Source organism: Mauremys reevesii, linkage group 10 (genome assembly GCF_016161935.1).
Source record: "Mauremys reevesii isolate NIE-2019 linkage group 10, ASM1616193v1, whole genome shotgun sequence".
Classification (NCBI taxonomy): Eukaryota; Metazoa; Chordata; order Testudines; family Geoemydidae; genus Mauremys; species Mauremys reevesii.
In genome coordinates this window covers 50,650,698-50,671,534 of record NC_052632.1, presented here as the reverse complement: position 1 = coordinate 50,671,534, position 20,837 = coordinate 50,650,698, and the positions used below count along the sequence as shown (strand labels likewise).

General features: G+C 48.7%; 1 protein-coding gene across 5 annotated transcripts in view; it reads left to right on the top strand.

The window, feature by feature from the left end:
* Positions 1 to 20,837, top strand: part of CAPN15 (calpain 15) — a 108,808-nt gene that overhangs the window by 48,142 nt on the left and 39,829 nt on the right. The window contains exon 1 of one of the 5 annotated variants that reach the window (XM_039491193.1): positions 17,254 to 17,391. The exons of 3 other annotated variants lie outside the window; for them this stretch is intronic. Coding sequence is in view for 1 of the 2 variants with exons in the window: in XM_039491192.1 (XP_039347126.1) it covers positions 20,752 to 20,792 (41 nt within the window). In the remaining variant the exon portion in view is untranslated. Of the gene's footprint in view, positions 1 to 17,253; positions 17,392 to 20,677; positions 20,793 to 20,837 lie in introns of those variants that run through there. One more of the 5 variants, XM_039491192.1, reaches the window with a different exon arrangement.

The following is a 20,837-nucleotide window of genomic DNA, read 5'->3' as shown; positions in this document are numbered from 1 at the left end:
ATTGAGATGCAATGTCATTGACTTGGTGTGCAATAGAAGAGCATGGAATTGATTTTTATTAACACTATTGACTGCTTTGAATGATTTTGTGACTATAGATATTGGTGACTTTTTTTCTCTGAATGTCACTGTAATTGGCTGTGAAATTTGCTAGATTTGTCACTGGTCACTTTGACACTTATTTTCTCTCTGGGGAAACCAAAAAGTCACTAAATCTAGTGACAAAGCCACTAAGTTGGCAACACTGAATGGGATGGGTTCATTTCAGCTGTTTTGCTCTTGGTCCTTTCTGCCCCTGTGGGCTCTCATCGCTGTGCCTCCCTCTCCCCCCCCCCCCCCCCCCGCACTCCAGGAGGAGGGAACAAGTTCAGATCCTGTTTGGATCCCCCTGGAAATGTATCTGAAGATCAGCCTGCGGTACCACTGCCCAGTGGCTGCTCGTGGGCAGAGCTGAAGCCCTTTGAGGGCTCTTTTGAAAAGGCTTTTCAGTGGGATTGCTGGCTTCCCCCATGGAGCTCACTGTTGGAAAGTGCGCCGCACAGTTTGGGTCAGTAGAGCAGCTGGCCCTGTATGGATCCTCTGTCTCCAGAGAAAGCTTTTCCCTGCTCGATTGCCAGCTGTTAATGACACATGGCCCTGGGACGGAGAGGGAAGCGTACTGCTGCTCTGTGCTAGTCTGATGCACCCGCCAAGTCTGCCATGCTATGCATGGTACTGCCATCAGTCTGTGGGGTGATGAAAAGATCCTCTGCGTGGAAGGCTGCCTCAGGATGCTGAAGTCTGGGGGTCTCTGTTGCTTGAGGTTGCCCCCGGTTTCCCTAAACAGGGCCTCGCTCTGCTGCAGGCTGCAAGCTTAGGTATGAGGGGGCATGGAGTTCATAGTAAGGCCTAGCTGCTTGTAGCGAGATGGTGCACAGCATGCTGGGATTTGTGGCCATAATAAAACTGGGGCTTGGGATGTGTAGATTTGCCCAGGGTGGCTGATTCAGCCTTGGATCAGACCCCATTTGTCTGCCCTCTGTCTCAGGCTCTGACCACTCTTGTCCTCCCAGCATCTCAGTGTGAGCGCAGCCACTTCTCTACATTGTAGGACCACAGAGCTCTATGGAGAAGTAGCTGCTATAGCTGACGATGGGAGGAAGCCCATGGCAGTGCCACAAATAGCAGTTTGCTGGTGTGAATCTCCCTGGAGGGTCGTGTCTGAAGCAGGCCAAGGCCTGGAAGAGGGTCCACCAGTCTCTGTTCTAATGCGCTAGGCCCATCCTCCCAGGTCCTGCTGCCTACAGTGCTAAAGGGTGCTTGGAGGTCACACAGCCCCTCGCATGCAGAAGCAGTTTGGTGGTTTGTCCTTTTAAAATCCCTCCTCCTCCCCGCTGCCCTCCTTAATTGCAGTAATATACCATATGCCCATGTGATTTAAATAAAGTTGGATAGGCCACCCCGGAGCATCCGGAACTTCACTGCCCATGGAAAATTGGCAATAAAAGGAGTCGTGTATCTGGCAGGGTACGGGGAAAGCCCATAAAGGCAGTGTCAGTGGAATGAGGGGAGTGCTCTTAGGTCTTTCATCTTCCTGTTCCTGAGGTGAGGTGCTCTCAGACCCACTGAGGCATGGTGGCTGCCAGCTGGCTGGCTGGGCCGCCAGCGAGCCGAGGAAAAGCTGGGAAGGCAGGATGTGACTTTAGTGCTATGGAAAGGTGCCTGACTGACAGCCCTGCTGTGTCTAGGAAGCCTTGGCAGCAGCGATGCAGGCTCCCTGTGCGGGTCTGCCAGAGATTCCAGTGCTGACAAGGCAGAGCTGCACCACCCAGGGCGAGTGGAGAGTTCAGGCTCCATGGCCCATCTAATCCTCGCTGTTTGCCGATTGAAAACAGGGGCAGTGGCGCATCAGTTGTATTTGTGGTTTGAGGATGTGGATGTCTGCCCACGAGGGCAGGAGGAAGGATGGCCTTGTGGGTAAGGCACGGGCCTGAGAGCCCAGAGATCTGCCTTTGGTTCTTGGCTCTGCCACAAACACCGTTTGGCCTTGGGCACATCCTGTGGTTTCTTGGTGCCCACCTGTAAAATGGGGTAACACCAACCTGCCTGTGAGGCTGAATTCAGGGATGTTTGTGAGGCTCTCGGATACTGCCAGGATACAGGGGTATGGGCATAGCCCACTGGCTCTTTTCCTGCTGTGGAGGAGAAGGGGACATGGCAGCCAGAGGCCTTATGGTGTGGGAGGGGGAGTGGGAAATTCAGTCCCATTGCTGTGTTCAGTCTGTTCTGCTGCCGCATCCCCTTGGTTTGTGAGCTAGTCTGGCATTACAAATCAAGCAGTGTCCAGCCATCTCAGCATTTTGATGGTAGACTCGCTATCAGGGGATACTCGGTGGTGGTGGTGGTGGTGGTGTTGCTTCATAGGTAGCTGGTGTCTGCATCTGCTCTGAATCAATAGTCCATCACAACGCTGTGGGGTGCTATATAGCTGGCATGAAACCTGACCATGGGGGGCCTGACCAGCTGTGGCCATTAAAGGTTCCATGATGCATTTCCTAAGAGTTAAATGTGTTAGGCTGCCTGGAACTTGGTCAGGACACCAGGACTATGTCACCTTCCCTGCAGGTTTGATTAGGTGTGGTGTTCATCCCTTCCTGTCCTGAGCTGCTGTGCAGTGTTGCTGCAGTGCCTCACTCTAGAGGGGGTTGCATTTAAGGACCGAAGTAATTCCACAGTGCACACCTCAGATGCTTGGGGATGAAAATCACTAACCCATTTATCACTTAGCTATGTTGCTGTTCTCGGCAGCAGCGTCCTAACAGTGCTGACTGACGGCATCTCAGGACAAGCACGCATGTACAGTCAGCCAACCTGCCGTCCTGGAGCTGAGTTTTGCTGTTGCAGTGGCTGGCTGGCATGTGTTACACTGGCAGTGCCACCATAAATCCAGGTCTAGAAGCTACTTGCCTCTTCACATTGGGTTTACTGGAGGAGGCAGAATTACTAATGAGTGCTGCAAGGCCAGGGCATGGAGAGCTGTTGTATTAATGTCAATGGAATATTTGGGCCCAAAGAGTCAAAGATGATAACCTTGTGTGAAACAAGGTTCAGGGGTTGGCATACAGAGAGCTCAGCCTGGTTAGTACTGGCACAAACACTGCTACCAAGCCTTTTAACCCATTATTGAAGATCTGGAAAAACAGTGAAAGCATTGAAATGTGAAGTGTTAAGGAAGGGTTTTACTTTAACAGCGTCCCTTGCTCCCTTTCCCTTAGCTAGAGCATATCTTTAGAGGGGAAAACCCCCTTGCTTGACAGTCGATTAGATGGTATTAAAAATAGTGATAAGTCCTTTTTGCCAAAGAGAGTGAGTTAGCCGAGATGGGCTGGAGCTGTTGTCATTGCTCTTGCTGTTAAACTCCCATCCCATTCCCTGACCAAACAAGCCAAAAGCACGCACGAGGGAAAAGGAAAGAACAGCAAGGATAGAAAATGCCTCATTGCTGGAAAAACATGCTCTGAGGCCTGGCAAACTTGTACTAGTGTCTAGCTCTTTAGGGCATTGCTTGTAGGTGCCTTTCTGGCCACAGGCTGACAGCAGTGTTGTGGCATATACAGTTTTGGCCAGGTAAGCCAGACTCTTACTAGGCAAAAGGAGAGGGATAGGAAAGAGAACACACACGGGGGAGTGAGGTGGGGTGGCAGTCTCACATCCTGGGTGGTGGCCGGGATTTAGCCAAAGTCTGTGGAGGTAACAACGTGATCTGGGTCCCTTTTTTGGCCCAGCCTGGTCAGAAAGAGGATCAGGATGATGAAGGCCCAGTGATGTCACGTTAGATTCCAGGCTCCCAGGAGAAAGTGGGGGTGGAAGCCCTGATGGTAAAGCTCTCTGTAGCAGTTGTTGGCAGACAGCTGCTTCTGCTAATGTCCCCTACAAAAGTCTTCTCTTGTTAAGAGCTGCAAAAGAGAGTGGTGGGCAGAATAGCCCATCCCCTCACTATTTTGTTCGCCAATTAGACCTAATTTCCAACATTTGGTTTGGACTGATTCAGTCTCTGTCTCCCTTTTTACCTTTTCCTGTCAGCATTTATTGTTCTAGGTTGTTGTGACCTTTTGTGAACATCCACTTGCTTGGTAAATTTGTAGGCCCAGATATCGCAACACAGCCACCAATGTAAGGATGTTGTCAGTTCAGTCCCCACTGGGGGACAGTTTTTTGTGCAAAAGGGGGTTGGGTTTATATTTTTTTCTTTTGTTCATGATTCTTTTCTCTTCTCTCTTAATAATGGGTGAAGTTACATTGCTTACCCAGCGCAGCATTTGGCCCAGTGGCTTCTGCCCCTCCTGCTTTCTGTTTGTCGTGGTAGAAGTGCATAGGGTCTGTGGAGGACTGGACTTGTGGCAGTAGCTTTTGTCAGAGAAGACCGAGTCTGAAACAGGGTTTAGCCATTTGTCGAAGTGAATTACTTCCCAACCTCCCGTGGGTGGGAAAATGTTGTGCCGAGTTTGCACAGCGTCTGCAGCAGCTGCATGGCCCCCTCCCTGCCCCCTTCAGTCTGTGGGGAAGGCAGAGGCTGTCGGATGGATGCCATGTGGCAGCAGCAGACAATTTTGCACTTTGTTGCACTTGTCTGCTAGTCCTGAAACACCTTGGGAAGGGACAGAGGAAGGAAGATCCAGGAGAGAGGAGGTGGGGACTGGAGAGGTAGGGGATGCTGTGAGGCTAATGGGATCTGTCATTGCTCAAAACACTGAAGTCCCTTGGAGGTCAGGCAGCCCCAACAATCTTCCCTGTATAGACACAAAGTAAGGCTACAGTTCCCTTCACTCAGTTGCCAGGTCAGGCAGACCCATGGACACCTGGTTCCCCTATCCAGCAGTATAAACCATATCTCCTGGCACAGCTCTTTCCTAGCAGCTGATGGCAAATGTGAGCTTGTTCTAATGCTGTGTCCTGTGGAAGGGGATAGGGTATATGTGTGTGACAGAGAGCCCCTGTACCTAGTTACATTACGTACGATGGCGTGAGCATGGTCTAGGAATACTCATATTGTGAGCCCTACACTGCAATTGCAGTTTCCTGATGGGGTCACTACTCCCCTGCTCATGATGGCTACACATAGAAATGCACATCCAGTGCATCCTGGAGGGACACTGTTCTCATCTGCTCTGGGATCACTTCCCTTGAAAGCAGCAGAGCCAGAGCCACTCCAGTGATGACATCCATAGAGACCACAGACATGTCAGCAGAACCCCATGATCGGTGGCATCAAAGGCAGCTGGCTGCTTGCAGAGAATTGCCATGAACACCTGACCCTTGTCCATCACTAGAAGATCATCTACTGGAGCACTAGTACAGTTTGTTTAATGTACCCCAGTCAGAAACCAGATCAACTGGACTCAGGGGAACCTGGGGATGTCAGACACCACCAGAGTCAGCAGCCCGCTCAGCGGTCTCTTCCCTAAAAGAGAATTGCCAATATCTGCAGCAAGAGATGGTGTCCTGAGTGGATGCCTTGCTGTAGCTTCCTTTAGGACAGCTGGCCCTCTTGGAGGGAGGCACTGACCATCTCCACCTGCCCCAGGCCCAGTGCTTCCCCTGCAGGCCTTCTCCAGCTGGAAGGTCCCAGGTCCTGCTCATGTGTTGCCCCTGAGAGCACCACCAGTTGTGGCAAAGGCATAACATTGCTCTTCTTGAGTCACCAACCTGCCCCGAGGAGGCAGATGGCACTGCCTGGATCAGAGTCACTCTTGGTCCGCAGTTCCTCCCAGCAAGAGAGAGCCTGTTTCCACAGGGACAACATTGCTGCTGTCACCAGCGGGAAGTGTGTCTGGCAGACTCCTTGTGGGAGGGGAGCAGTCTGATGGGAGGTGGCCCATGTCGTGCAAGTGTTCTGGAATCTCAGCCTGGGAGCTGGAAGCACAAGATGGTGGGCTGAGAGATCTGGCTTCTGTTCCCTTCTCTGCTGTTGACTTGCCTTGTAGCCATGGGCCGGTCCCATTCTCACTTGATTAGACTCTAACCCCACAGCTGGGCCAAGCCTATTGGACAAATTAAGAACCCTGCCTTGTGGAGCTTGCTGCCTGTGAGGTCAAGGCCAGTAAGAGCGGCAGGCTGAGAGAAGGGCATGAGAAGGAGGAAGACTAATGTGGAAGATGGAGAGAGGGGCTTGGCCATGCATGCCTGTCTGTGCCTCAGTTTCCTCATCTGTGCAATGGGTCTCATTCCCCTGGCTTTTGAGGCCTGACTTTCTTAGGGCTTTGTAAAGCGCTCTGGGTAGGCCAGATGTGTGTGTTGCAGGCCCCCCGGATGCGGGGTTCAAGAACCAGAGGATTCTCTATTGCTCGGGGACAAAACTGGGGCTAGGGAATGGCACAGCTCTCCACATCAGGTCAAGGCAGAAGCAAATGGAAAGGGAGATGTTAGTTAAGTCTTATGTGGTGGTGGGAGCTGTGAAGCTTTGTGCCCACTGTGCAGAACAGCTACTCCCAGCAGGGGCGTAGGGGGGCTGCTCTGTAGAGCATCAGACACAGCAGGATTCCTTAAACACAAAAGTATTTGTCTTTCAGGCCTCAAAGGCAGCAAATAACTTTGAATGTCCATTTCGCCTTGGGAAGAAGGAGTTTAATGTCTTAAATCAGGGGCAGTGTTTTGCCCCTCAAAGTGAGGGGCTGTTAGTGCAGGCTACATTCAGGCCGGGTTCTGCAGTTTCCTGCACAGAGCTCTGCCGAGGCCCAGTTCTGTCCAGTGCACCTCTCCCCTGAGCAGCTCCTGCTACTCTGTCCCGTTGCTCCCACACCCAGCTCTATTACTGCCCTCAATCCTGATAAACAGCATTCCCTTCTATTCCAAACGTGGGCCTCTCTCGAGCTTTTACCATCAACTGTGTCCAAATGATAGGGAAGTCTTGTGTTGTTGCTCCGAGATCCACTAGGAAAAAGCTGAGACCTTTTCATTTAATTATGTCTAAATCCAGCATTGACCTTGTGGTTCTAGAAGTGACATCTACATCCTATCACATCCATTGGCTGATGCAGCAAGTTTATGTACAGGGCTGGTATATACCAGGTGCCATATCTGGGTAGCTGGGAGGAGAGGTGAGTGTGCATCTGGAGAAGAGCCAGCTCAGTGACTCTCGAAGGTAAAAGGTTAAGATAGGCAATTGAGGAAAACGTGCAGGAAAAAGCCATGCGTCCCCCACCACCAAGATACGCAGGCCCACGCTAAGGGGAGGAGTTGCATCCTGGGCCGGAGTGGAAAGGACACCTCTCCTTGCTGTACCGACTTCCCATGGAGCTCAGCTATAAATCGGAGCTGATGGAGTCTCCCTGATGGGCCTGTCCTGGCATGAATGAAGGGCTCAGAAAGCAGTGCTGAAACCTCAGCCAGCGAGAGTGATACCCTTCAGCACCCCCAAGCTATTCGTAATGCTGTTCTGAGAGGAGCTAGCCACACCAGTAGTCTTCACTCCTCTCCTGGTTGTGCCAGGCTCTGTGGTGCTGTTCCTGAGGTTTGTGCCCTCTTAGAAGGACAAAATTTTTTGATTTTAAAAAGCTAAGATGTAGAGTTAATTACTGTAATTAACTTCCCAGCTCTGAGAGGATGCCCACAACATATTCCATGCTGGTATTGATTTCCGCTGGCTTCTAGTACGTCACATTGTAGCTTAGCCATAGCCAGTATGTGGAACTGCTCCCTTCCTCTTAGTGCAAACTTTCCTGATGCCTGGCAGGGCTGCTTTTACTCCACTACCCTGCCTGGACCAGAGACCCGGATTCCAGTTACCATGGCTGTGTCAATGGGCAAGAAAGATGGTCCTAGCTGTTGTGTCGTGTAGGGGGTGTGAGAAGTAGGTGTGTGTGAGGGGGGGGAGGGGGTTGCAGTACTCGAAGTGGGAGATGCTGAGAGGTAATCAGTGGGACATGAAGGACTTGGGAGGTAGGGGCTTTGTGGCAGGAGAGGGCAGAGGGGAGTGGAGGGATTTGACAGGGGAGAAGGGGACTGGCGGGGGTGGAGAAGACATGGATGTTGTCTGATCAAAAAGCTTGGAAGAGGGGCGAGCGGATGGTGCTGAGGGAGATGAGGTGATGGGTAGAGAGAAGGTGATGGTGGAGAGACTGATGGCAGGAGCAATATTTAGCAAAGACAAGGACAGCCAATTCCACGGTTAGGAGAACTGATCGGGGTGAAGTTCAAATGAGGTGGCAAGGGAGAGGACATTGCAGGCACTGGGGATGAGGGTGGGAGAGCCAAGTGTCTGTCAGAGAGGAAGGCTGCCAGGAAGGGTCAGCAGGGCACTGCCTCAATGGGGAGGCGATAGGACTTTGGGGGTGGTGTTTGAGGAGGTGCTGGAAGAGACTGGAACTCCAGGTGTAGGAGAAGCCATCAAGAAACCGAGTGGTGTCAGTGGCTGAAGAGTGAGGGCTAGGTGTTATCCACTTCTCGCTGCAGTACTGCCAGTGTCTCAGCCTGGTGCAGCGTGGGCTGGGTTGCCTGAGGACGACAGAGCAGGGTATTTGGGGGGTAAGAGGAGGGAGGAACGTTCAACATATCTCTAGATTTTCTTGTACCTCGACTCTGGGATCTCCAGATCTTTTCTGGAGCCTTGGGGACTCTCCCCATTTTTCATGCATACTAACCAGCCTCTCTGGCCCCGTTGAGCCCCTGCATCTCAATGCCCTTTGGTGCCAGTCAATCCTCTGGAAGTACTAGGTGCTGAGCGGTGCGAGCATTTCAGCCCCTGGGGCTCTGCATGTGCCGGCTCTGCAGCACTCCCGATGCCCACTGGAGCCCAGGAGCACAAATCCCTGGTGTGCCGTTGTAGCTGGCTGCCTTTGAGCACAGCCTGCTTTACTTTGTGGCTACCAAGCTGCAGATCCCTTCGTGCTGACTTCCCCCTCCACTCTGCCGGCTGCTTACTGGCATGGGTACGAGGCGGGAGGAATGTGTTGACTGACTCACTGGATCTTGTATTAGTTGTGTGCTTCAAAGGTGATTTGAGGAGGCAGAGGATCTACAGTGCGGTGAGAGAACAATTAAACCCCATCAGCGCCAAAACTTCCTTCAGACAAGAGCATCAGCATCCCACGCCCCAGCTTCAAGCCAATACACTCTCCAAACCCATCAGCCTTTGGGGGTGTTTTGGTAAAATTCTGCATGGCTGTTCTGGGGAGTTTCATCAGCTACAAGATTGTCCAGACTTACTCTGTGCTTGGGTAACTGGCAGCTAGTTCTCAGAACTCTCTCTGACTGTGACCTGTGAAATTACAACGTTCGGAAGTCGCACAGCATACCAACCTGCTGCCAACAGCAATAGTGGACTGCATGTGGAGCGCCAGAGATGTCCCCTTGTGCACAGGCAGCCCATGCTATACTCCAGCCCGAGGCCCCTGCTGTAACCAGTATCTTCCTGTACTTGGAACAGGAGATGCTGGTGTGCTGCGATTGGGGCTTGATCTGAATCCTATTGAAATCAGTGGGAGTCTTATCATTGACTTTGGTGGGCTTTGGGTCCAGTCCTTGGCCCTGCAGTGGCAGAGCCGTGGAGTTTTTAGTGGTGCCTTCTTCGTTTGGAAGTCCCTACCCTGAAATAAGTCTGGGGCTGTTGTTTAACATTCTCCAAGTGTGCCCTTGAACATACAGTCCCATGTGTAAAACACTTCTCAGAATTTGCTTGATCCTACAGGCCCCAGGAAGGGAAAGGCTCCCTCTGATGTACTTTGGAGTGAGACTGCCTCAGGACTCGGGGGATGTGGACATTTCACCATGTTGTGGAATATCCTACTCCCATCACACACTCCAACAAAGCGCATCACATGGAGGTGGAAAATGTGATCAAGCTCCGTTTTCTTTTTATCCCCCTGCCCCCCCACCAAAATAAAAAAGTCAACCCTTCACAAAGCAATTCAATGCAAAAAGCCCATTATGGCTCCCACAGCAGCCATAACTTGGCAAAGTGGCACCTATGTATCAAGGTTTTAAACTGAAATAGTGATGTAGTGCTACCCAGTAGGGTAACCCGTAGGGGCCTGAGGCCAAGTTACAGTTGCTGTAGTAAAATCGCTTTGCATCTCTTGACTTTATGGACTAGCTTCTCAGCTGGTGAAAGTCAGCCCAGGTCCTTTGAAATCCAGTGGAGCTATCCTGTTTTACAGCTGGCTGAGAATCTGGCCCCTCGTGTTTTCAAATCTCAGCTGTAACGGTGAATCAGCGCATGTCCTTTTTTAATCTAACACACGTGCTGCTGTTGGCTCTCATAGTTAGGGCTCAGATCTTCATTTTCAACCCTGGGAGCTGTCTTACCTATTTTATCTAATGATATTTCTGGAGCACCAGTCACCACAGGATCTAGCAAGGGAGTTCTGCCCTCCCTCGTAATCCTCCCTGTTTTCAGTTGCTCATAAATTTATCAGATAAATTCCTTTTGGGCTGAAATTTTCCATGCCTCTTCTCAGGCCAAATATTTGAATTTTCTTTCTTTAAAATATAAACATAACAAGCTGAACCTACTTTCTCCCAACTTTCTAAATAAACAAAACAACTTTTCCCCTTGTGTTCTGACTGGAATTTTTGCTCTTCCATTACAAATGGAACAAAACCTGAAGCTAAAAATATCCAACTTGTTCTGTAGTCTGCATTGTGGGCCCCATTCTCTCAGGTGCCAAGTGCCCTCTAATCCCATTGGCTCCAGTTGGATTTAAGGTTGCTTGGAACCTTGTAAGATCAGGACAGTGGAAATTGTTCAAGTTTTGGTGCCTTGGTTATGGTCATTCTAAAGTTGTCAACTCCTGAATTCACATGCACTAGGTTTTCTATAGGATTTCTTTTTCCAGGTGCCTTTTGAAGAACTATCCTCAGGGATGCATGTGTTTAAGGGTCTACATCAGGGGTGACCAACCTGAGCCTGAGAAGGACCAGAATTTACCAATGTACATTGCCAAAGAGCCACAGTAATACATCAGAAGCCCATATCAGCTCCTCCCCCAGTGCCTCCCACCCACCAGGAGCCCCGCTGATCAGCACCTCCCGCTCCCTCCCCACACCTCCTGATCAGCTCTTTTGTGGCATGTAGGAGGCTCTGGGGGAGGAGCGAAGGCAGGCTCAGGGGAGGGGGCGGGAGCAGGGCCTGTGGCAGAGCCAGGGGTTGAGCAGTGAGCACCCCCTGGCACATTGGAAAGTTGGAGCCGGTAGCTTCAGCCCAGGAGTCGGTGCCTATACAAGGAGCTGCATATGAACTTCTGAAGAGCTGCATGTGGCTCCGGAGCCACAGGTTGGCCACCCCGGTCTACATTTTAGGTGCTTTTGCAGAGCCAGAGACTCTTTAGAGAGATTTAGGCCCTGTCTATGCCCCAAAGTTGCACTGATTCAACTAAATTGGTGAAGAAACTGATGTAGTTAAATGAGGTTCTAATCCTGGCTCTGCTGGGTGACCTTGGGCAAATCACTTCACCTTTCTGAGCCTAAATTTCCCTGTCTGAAAAATGGAGATGATAATCCCCCCCACTCCTTTTGTAGGTGCTTGGAGATCTACTGATGAAAAGCACTAGGTAGGAGTTGGTGGTGGTCAGTGCAATCTGCTGGTGTGCGCACTCATAAAAGGCTTTACAGTTAGTTCCTCACTGATTGAAGCTAACTCTCTATATAAGGTGCTGTTGAACCCATTTATGAAAATGCAGCCCCCTGCTATGCACAATTTGACCACATCAGTTTGTGTCCCAGATGAGTTAAATTGGTGCAATTTTTGGATGTAAACAGGCCTTTAATAGTGCTTTCTCCTCCCCCCCCCCGCCCCACAAAAAAACCTTTAGGGAAATTAAATGCAAAAAACCTTGTGCTAATGCATTATTGAGCTTGAGAAATCAAGTATGTGGAGTCCAAAAATGACTGAACTTACACAGCAATGTTAACTTGGCCACACTTAAAAGCTGTTAGGCTGTAGCTCTGGCTGCAGAAATGTCTTTCTCAGACCGAGGGAGTGAGGTTTAGTTTATTCATTTTATCAATTGAATATAATTGGTCTTGCATGCATTTTTAAAAAATATTGTAACTAGAAAGGCTCAAGGCTCTAGAGCCTGACTGCAAGTCTCCCCAGAACTGTTATGATTTGGGATCTTGATGCAGATGCTTTAATCATGGGAGAGATTTCTGACTGTGCCCCTGTTACAGGGTGGTCACAGGCTCTCCCACTTTTATGCCTGCACCCTGTGTTTAGGCTGGTTTAATAAAGAGCGTTCACTCCCTCTTTTGTTGACTCACCCCAGTGTCTTTATTTACAGTGCTCGTGCAGTGCCCAGATCCCCCAACAGTTAGTGCCCCACAGACCCTCCGCAGGGTCTTCTGGCCCTTGAGGCTTCCTTAGTGGCAAGGAGACAGAGATACTGCCCTCCTGTCTCCTCCCAGGCTAGCCTCCCCACTGAGGGTTGCCCAAGGCTTTTACAGCCTTCTCCTGCCTCAGCCCAGCTGTCGCTACTTAGCCCAGCAGGTTCGTCTGAGCCAGCCCTCATTAGGGCTTGCAGCTGGGCTCCCTGCTGAGTACCTGCATCTCTCCCCTTGGCCTACCAGCCAGAGAGCAGGCTGTAGCCAGCATTTTGGCAGGGCTTTAAAGGGGTTTTACCCCTGCCCTGCCACGCCACAGCACCCCCTCCCCCTTTCCATTTCATATGAAGCTTATTGCATCTGTCAATGGTTCCAGTGAAGAATGTTTGAAATCTCTCTCTATTAAAAGAAAAACATGGAATCCGGATCCCCAAATCAGACTCTCTCTCTGAGGTACAGCCCCTATTACAGCAGTATCTACGCACCTCACAATCTTTAATGTGTCTCTCGTCCACCCACCTGTGTGGTAGGGCAGGGCTCTTGTCCCTCTTATACAGATGGGGAATCAGGCAGAGCGAGACTAAGTGATTTGCGCAAGGTCACACAGCAAGTCTGTGGTAGAGCAGGGAATTGAACCCAGGTTTTAGACTCTTCCCCACTCGGCATTGTTAACATCTGCCACGCCCTCTTATGTTGCATCCAGGAGCGCAGGTGGGGTGGGTGAAATGACTTTCCCTTTGTGTTAAGAAGAGAATTCTTCACCATAGGATTTTAAGCCCAGATTTTATATAATCTGTGACAAGACCAATTTAGCGGAGGACGGACTGCTGACTTTGCACACCTCCTTGAAATAATTTCTGGGCTGTCTTCATTCCTTTCATACCCCTTGAGATTTTACCAATTGCCCAGATGGAGAACTGGGTAACCTTTTCACTTGTGAGTGAGCCTTTGAAGATTACAGTGTCTCGACATGTCTGTAACTGCACAGCTCACTGCTAGCCAAACCGGTTTCCTCCCGAAAGGTAATTGCTTCAGTGTCCTGAGATATTAAGACCAATTAAAGGCTAACGATGCACATCCTAGTTTTTCTCATCAGGCAGACCTTAAAAATTGAGATCCCGCTTTGATGATTTTATGGGAGAAATAATAAAGTCCTGGGTCTCCTCTGTGTTAGCTGTTAGGTAGGAACATCAGAGGCTGTGCAATATGCTAGAGCTACAGGGTATAGGGAGGTCGCAGGAGAGTCCCCTTTCTGGACACTTAAAACTTGGTGCCAGGCTTAGAACTCCAAGGGCTGTATTTTCAGATGCACTGTAACCTCTACTAGATCCTGCCCCCCTCCCTCCACCTGCAGTGCAGAGCTTAACTGGCTCGTAAGGGATTTCCTAAGTTGGCCGCTCATTCTGGCCCTGGTGCAGAGGCCATAGCTGGGAAAAGGCAGTGTGGTTGAAACTCTGCTATCCTCTGCGTGTCACTGCCTGGCTGAATGGGTCCTTGGGGTGAAGTGAGAGGCTGCTGCCTGGCAGTGCAACTTAGAGCAACCCTTGGGCTGCTCTGACTTGTGCCAGGGCAAGTGCTTGGTCACAGCTGAGGACTCACCCGCTAGTCTCTAGAATGGCATCTCCAGTTTTGATGGGCAATGTTTGTACCTGCAGTTTTGTGGATACAAATAAGTCATCTTTAAACATCTGCTGTCACCAATCCAGGAGCTAGACATAGAATCATAGAATATCAGGGTTGGAAGGGACCTCAGGAGGTCATCTAGTCCAACCCCCTGCTCAAAGCAGGACCAATCCCCAACTAAATCATCCCAGCCAGGGCTTTGTCAAGCCTGTCCTTAATAACCTCTAAGGAAGGAGATTCCTCCACCTCCCTAGGTAACCCATTCCAGTGCTTCACCACCTTCCTAGTGAAAAAGTTTTTCCTAATATCCTACCTAGACCTCCCCCACTTCAACTTGAGACCATTACTCCTTGTTCTGTCATCTGGTACCACTGAGAACAGTGTAGATCCATCCTCTTTGGAACCCCCTTTCAGGTAGTTGAAAGCAGCTATCAAATCCCCCCTCATTCTTCTCTTCTGCAGAATAAACAATCCCAGTTCCCTCAGCCTCTCCTCATAAGTCATGTGCTCCAGCCCCCTAATCATTTTTGTTGCCCTCCGCTGGACTCTTTCCAATTTTTCCACATCCTTCTTGTAGTGTGGGGCCCAAAATTGGACACAGTACTCCAGATGAGGCCTCACCAATGTCGAATAGAGGGGAATGATCACGTCCTTCGATCTGCTGGCAATGCCCCTACTTATACAGCCCAAAATCCCGTTAGCCTTCTTGGCAACAAGTGCACACTGTTGACCGGGGTCTCAAACTCAAATGACCATGAGGGCCACATGCCCTACCAGAACAGTGTACTGGGACCTAAGTATAACTGAGCATCCCGCCCTAGATTCTATCACTTACAAAGCTGCAGGCACCCAGGAAAGGCAGAGTTAGAAAATGTTGCTCTAAAGGTCTGATCCAGCTAAGCCACAGTAGCTGGATTTCAGAGTGGTAGCCGTGTTAGTCTGTGTCAGCAAAAAGAACGAGGAGTACTTATGGAATCTTGGAGACTAACAAATTTATTTGAGCATAACCTTTCGTGGGCTAAAACCCACTTCATTGGATTCATGTAGTGGAAAATACACTAGGAAGATATATATGCACAGAGAACATGAAAAAATGGGTGTTGCCATATTAACTATAATGAGAGTAATCAATTAAGGTGGGCTATTATCAGCTGGAGGAAAAAAAACCTTCATTTTGTTCCATATTGCAGCAGAGTGCTTTCCAAAGCCCCCAGCTTTCCTGTTTGATCAGAAGAATGGCGAGTTAAAGGTGTAGGATGTGTAAGAAATGCTTTATGAAATACATCAACTGATGTAAATTGGTGCCCAAAACACTGCAGTTTATCATGGGTTCTGTGCATTATTTTGCTAGTGCCAAAGTGTCCTGTAAAATAAACTCCCTGTTTTCTGAGTCTGTTCTTGTTACAGGGTTCTCACTGATTGGGTTCTTATATTTTGACTAAAAACCTTTGCTTAAAAGTCACAGTCGTCTGTATCCTCCAGTCGGGCACATTTTCTGGGATTCCACAGTATATTTACTGATGCGTGTGCTACGATAGAGCTAGTAGAACTAACCCTACTAGGGCAGGAAGGCTGTTGAACTGAAGCTGTGGAGGGATTGATACACGATCTCGAGTTGGGCCGTTTGTATCTGTTGGGGGTGTGTGTGAGAGAGAGAGAGAGCCATGAATGCATTAATGGTCCTCTTAACACCGCTGCCCCCTCTGATAGTTTGCCCTCCAATCATACACCTTTGCCCATTCTGTAGCTGCAGAATTGGATTTCTTACACTTTTATATTTTGATGAATAACCCTCCTCCTCCCATGTCCTTATTAAACTCTGCAAATACAGTCCTCATGCTTCAACTCATTCACAAGTTATTACCAGTGGAAAGTGCCATTTTCAGCACAAATGCACTCGCACTGCTTCAATAAATGGCCCATAACTCTGAGTCTGCTGCGTTCAGGGGAGTGAAACTTCTGGAAGGACGGGGGCTGGCTGGATGAGAGTTTGGCATGAAGGACTAATGACCTGATCCCTGGTAAATTTCTTCCCCTTCTGAGCGGCTTTCCTGGGAGCTGGTGTCTGGTTTGGCCTAGGCTGACTCCAAAGAGCAGGCAGGCGTTGGAGAAGGTATAAATTTATAATAAAGCTCTGGAGCACTCAATTAATATTTCAGGAACAAGACGCTTTTATTTCATCAAAAGGATCAACAAGAGAATGGATTTTGTACCCCTCCCCCCTTTCTACTGGACCAAGGGAACCAAGGAGTAGCCTAGGTTTGCAGTGGTTCAAACTGCAGCCCCATCCCTGCTTGCGGTTGGTGCGGTCACACACAGTGAGACTGCGGTTTCATGAAACAGGCGTTTCAGCAGCACGGCTTTTGGCACATCTGCCCAGAGCATCTGCTTGTTGGGCGCAGTTGTACCAATGCATGCTGGATTCCTGCAGTGTCTGCTCCAGGGTACCCAGGCACAGTGGCTTGAGCAAGTGTTGGGACTGATGGGTAACTTCCAAACTCAAGGTGCTGTGCTGTAGGGTGGAGTAGGATCGGCCAGACTATTGGATCTGCAACATTTGTTGGCTTCCTGCATGGACCAGAGAGCAGCTACTGTAAACAGTGGAGGACCTGAGTTAAACCTGGCAGTCCAGAGGTTACAAACAGTGCCTTAAAACCCCCTGGGATAACAGGGGGTGTGCGCTGTGAGCTCAAGGCATTCCAGCCCCAATGGCTTTTCACCCGGTGTACACAGAATCTGTACCTCAATGGGCCTGAGTCTCTCTCCACCTGAGGGACAGGTAAATTACTATCCCTGTTTTGCATGGGGAAATCGAGGTACATGCAAGCAGAGTGACTTGCCCAGGGTCAGTAGCAGAGATGGGAGCTGATCTCCAGTCATTGGCTTTAGTGCCCTTTCCCTGATGAAGTCTGTATGTTTCTAAAAGACCATGAGGCTTTACACTCTATTAAATTCCTTTGCACAAGCACACTACTGCTTTAGAGGAAGGGGGAGCACTTGACTTGGCTGGTGGCTCAGGAGTCAACTCTAGGAGCTTCAGGCCCTGGAGTGCTTTCCAGGGGATGAGGATGGCTCGGGATGATGCTGAGGTTGAGAGAGACTCAGTAGGACCCTGCTAGAAAGCCTGGTGCCTCCATCCCTGGTGGATAAAGCAGAGCTGATCTCTGAAGTCAACGGAGATGTGGGGAAGTCTGAGTACAGTGACGCCAAAGAGTAGCTGGAAATGCAGCTTGTGCAGAGGAAACTCTTCTGGCTCAAGGTGGGTGGGTCACCCATGTACGAAGCAGCGCTTGTGACATCACAATGGGTCCTCCTGGAGAAGCAGGATGGCATTGTTCAGCTGCTGACCTAGAAGACCGGCTCCTCTTGAGAAATGGGCTCCCCTGTCTGGATCTAGCATGAACAGCTGTATTCAGGCAGCGGTGACTGGCTTCACAGCAAGTCCCCAGCACAGCTGGGGACACGGGGTAGGAGGTGAGTTGGGTGTGGAGAGTTGAAAGGAAAAAGGAACAGCTCTCTTACATTTGGGTGGTTCTTTCCATGTTGGGCAGCCCTGGCTGTCAGTGCCTACTTCTGACTAGGGCTGGGTGGTTGGATGTCTGGAACAGGCTTGGAAGTGTTGGGATAATGGTCAGACTCTTCCTGTCTGTACTGTAATTCACCAGGATTTGATGAGGGTCCCCGCTTGGGACCTGTCTCATTTAGACAGCTATCTTTTTCTCGTCAGGTGTTGGGGTCACGGCAGGAAGGGTATAAAATACTTGCCAAACCATGTTTTGTGACATGCTAGCGGTGGGTGAACACGCTGGCATTTCACCCTGAAGACAGGAGGGTTAACTCTGCATTAGATTATAAGTGATGTGAATTTTTTAATCTGTTTTGATGCCTAGGGCATGGCCAAAGTGTGGCCTGCACTTCAGTCCTGACCTCAAGCCGCCTATTTCCAATCTTGGGTGCATAGGCAGCTCTGTCAATGCAGCATGGTTTGTTACCTGATTGACAACATCTCCTGCTTTTACAATTATGGGGCATCTCTCAAGAACATAAGAACATAAGAAAGGCCGTACCGGGTCAGACCAAAGGTCCATCTAGCCCAGTATCTGTCTACCGACAGTGGCCAATGCCAGGTGCCCCTGAGGGAGTGAATCTAACAGGCAATGATCAAGTGATCTCTCTCCTGCCATCCGTCTCCATCCTCTGACGAACAGAGGCTAGGGACACCATTCTTACCCATCCTGGCTAATAGCCATTTATGGACTTAGCCACCATGAATTTATCCAGTCCCCTTTTAAACATTGTTATAGTCCTAGCCTTCACAACCTCCTCAGGTAAGGAGTTCCACAAGTTGACTGTGCGCTGCGTGAAGAAGAACTTCCTTTTATTTGTTTTAAACCTGCTGCCTATTAATTTCATTTGGTGACCCCTAGTTCTTGTATTATGGGAATAAGTAAATAACTTTTCCTTATCCACTTTCTCAACATCACTCATGATTTTATATACCTCTATCATGTCCCCCCCTTAGTCTCCTCTTTTCCAAACTGAAGAGTCCTAGCCTCTTTAATCTTTCCTCATATGGGACCCTCTCTAAACCCCTAATCATTTTAGTTGCTCTTTTCTGAACCTTTTCTAGTGCTAGAATATCTTTTTTGAGGTGAGGAGACCACATCTGTACACAGTATTCGAGATGTGGGCGTACCATGGATTTATATAAGGGCAATAATATATTCTCAGTCTTATTCTCTATCCCCTTTCTAATGATTCCTAACATCCTGTTTGCTTTTTTGACCGCCTCTGCACACTGCGTGGACATCTTCAGAGAACTATCCACGATAACGCCAAGATCTTTTTCCTGACTCGTTGTAGCTAAATTAGCCCCCATCATGTTGTATGTATAGTTGGGGTTATTTTTTCCAATGTGCATTACTTTACATTTATCCACATTAAATTTCATTTGCCATTTTGTTGCCCAATCACTTAGTTTTGTGAGATCTTTTTGAAGTTCTTCACAATCTGCTTTGGTCTTAACTATCTTGAGTAGTTTAGTGTCATCTGCAAACTTTGCCACCTCACTGTTTACCCCTTTCTCTAGATCATTTATGAATAAATTGAATAGGATTGGTCCTAGGACTGACCCTTGGGGAACACCACTAGTTACCCCTCTCCATTCTGAGAATTTACCATTAATTCCTACCCTTTGTTCCCTGTCCTTTAACCAGTTCTCAATCCATGAAAGGACCTTTCCTTTTATCCCATGACAGCTTAATTTACGTAAGATCCTTTGGTGAGGGACCTTGTCAAAGGCTTTCTGGAAATCTAAGTACACTATGTCCACCGGATCCCCCTTGTCCACATGTTTGTTGACCCCTTCAAAGAACTCTAATAGATTAGTAAGACACGATTTCCTTTACAGAAACCATGTTGACTATTGCTCAAGAGTTTGTTTTTCTATGTGTCTGACAATTTTATTCTTTACTATTGTTTCAACTAATTTGCCCGGTACCGACGTTAGACTTACCGGTCTGTAATTGCCAGGATCACCCCTTGAGCCCTTTTTAAATATTGGCGTTACATTAGCTAACTTCCAGTCATTGGGTACCGCGATTTAAAGGACAGGTTACAAACCTTGGTTAATAGTTCCGCATAACTTCACATTTGAGTTCTTTCAGAACTCTTGGGTGAATGCCATCTGGTCCCGGTGACTTGTTAATGTTGAGTTTATCAATTAATTCCAAAACCTCCTCTAGTGACACTTCAATCTGTGACAGTTCCTCAGATTTGTCACCTACAAAAGCCAGCTCAGGTTTGGGAATCTCCCTAACATCCTCAGCCGTGAAGACTGAAGCAAAGAATCCATTTAGTTTCTCCGCAATGACTTTATCATCTTTAAGCGCTCCTTTTGTATTTTCATCGTCAAGGGGCCCCACTGGTTGTTTAGCAGGCTTCCTGCTTCTGATGTACTTAAAAAACATTTTGTTATTACCTTTGGAGTTTTTGGCTAGCCGTTCTTCAAACTCCTCTTTGGCTTTTCTTATTACACTCTTGCACTTAAGTTGGCAGTGTTTGTGCTCCTTTCTATTTGCCTCACTGGGATTTGACTTCCACTTTTTAAGGGAAGTCTTTTTATCTCTCACTGCTTCTTTTACATGGTTGTTAAGCCATGGTGGCTCTTTTTTAGTTCTTTTACTGTTTTTCTTAATTTGGGGTATACATTGAAGTTGGGCCTCTATTATGGTGTCTTTAAAAAGGGCCCACGCAACTTGCAGGGATTTCACTTTAGTCACTGTACCTTTTAACTTTTGTCTAACTAACCCCCTCATTTTTGTATAGTTCCCCCTTTTGAAATTAAAGGCCACAGTGTTGGGCAGTTGAGATGTTCTTCCCACCACAGGGATGTTGAATGCTATTGTAAGAAGAGAAGAGACTGTCTCTTGGGCCTCCTGGGTGGAGCTTTTGTGAAACAGCCGTGGGGCCACACTGAGATCCACATGCCACAGAGCTGTCCATGCTACCATTGTGGAGCAATGTCTGAGATCAGAAATATCAGCAAATGCTGAAGGGTTGTTCTGGGGAAAGGGGAAGTGATTTGTTGCTAGAGGAAAATCAAGCCAGATAGCTTCTGTAAAGAAGCGTAGTGCTTTTCTTGTGTTGTCAAGCAGGAAGATTTGGCTGGAATATATTGTGTATTAGAGAATTCCGAGTTTGCACCTTGTTAACAAGAACAATTGATTTTTCCACTAGAGAGAACTGAGACAACAGGTTTAAAGGCTTTAGCTCTTTTGGAAGAATTTTCTGTAGAGAAAGGACCTGATTCTGGTGACCTTTGAGCAGCTGTAGATGGTGAATAACTCTGTTCCAGTCAATGCAGTCGCTCTGAGGTAATGGGGACCATTGTGTTTTCACTCTGATGCTTGGATCTCCTC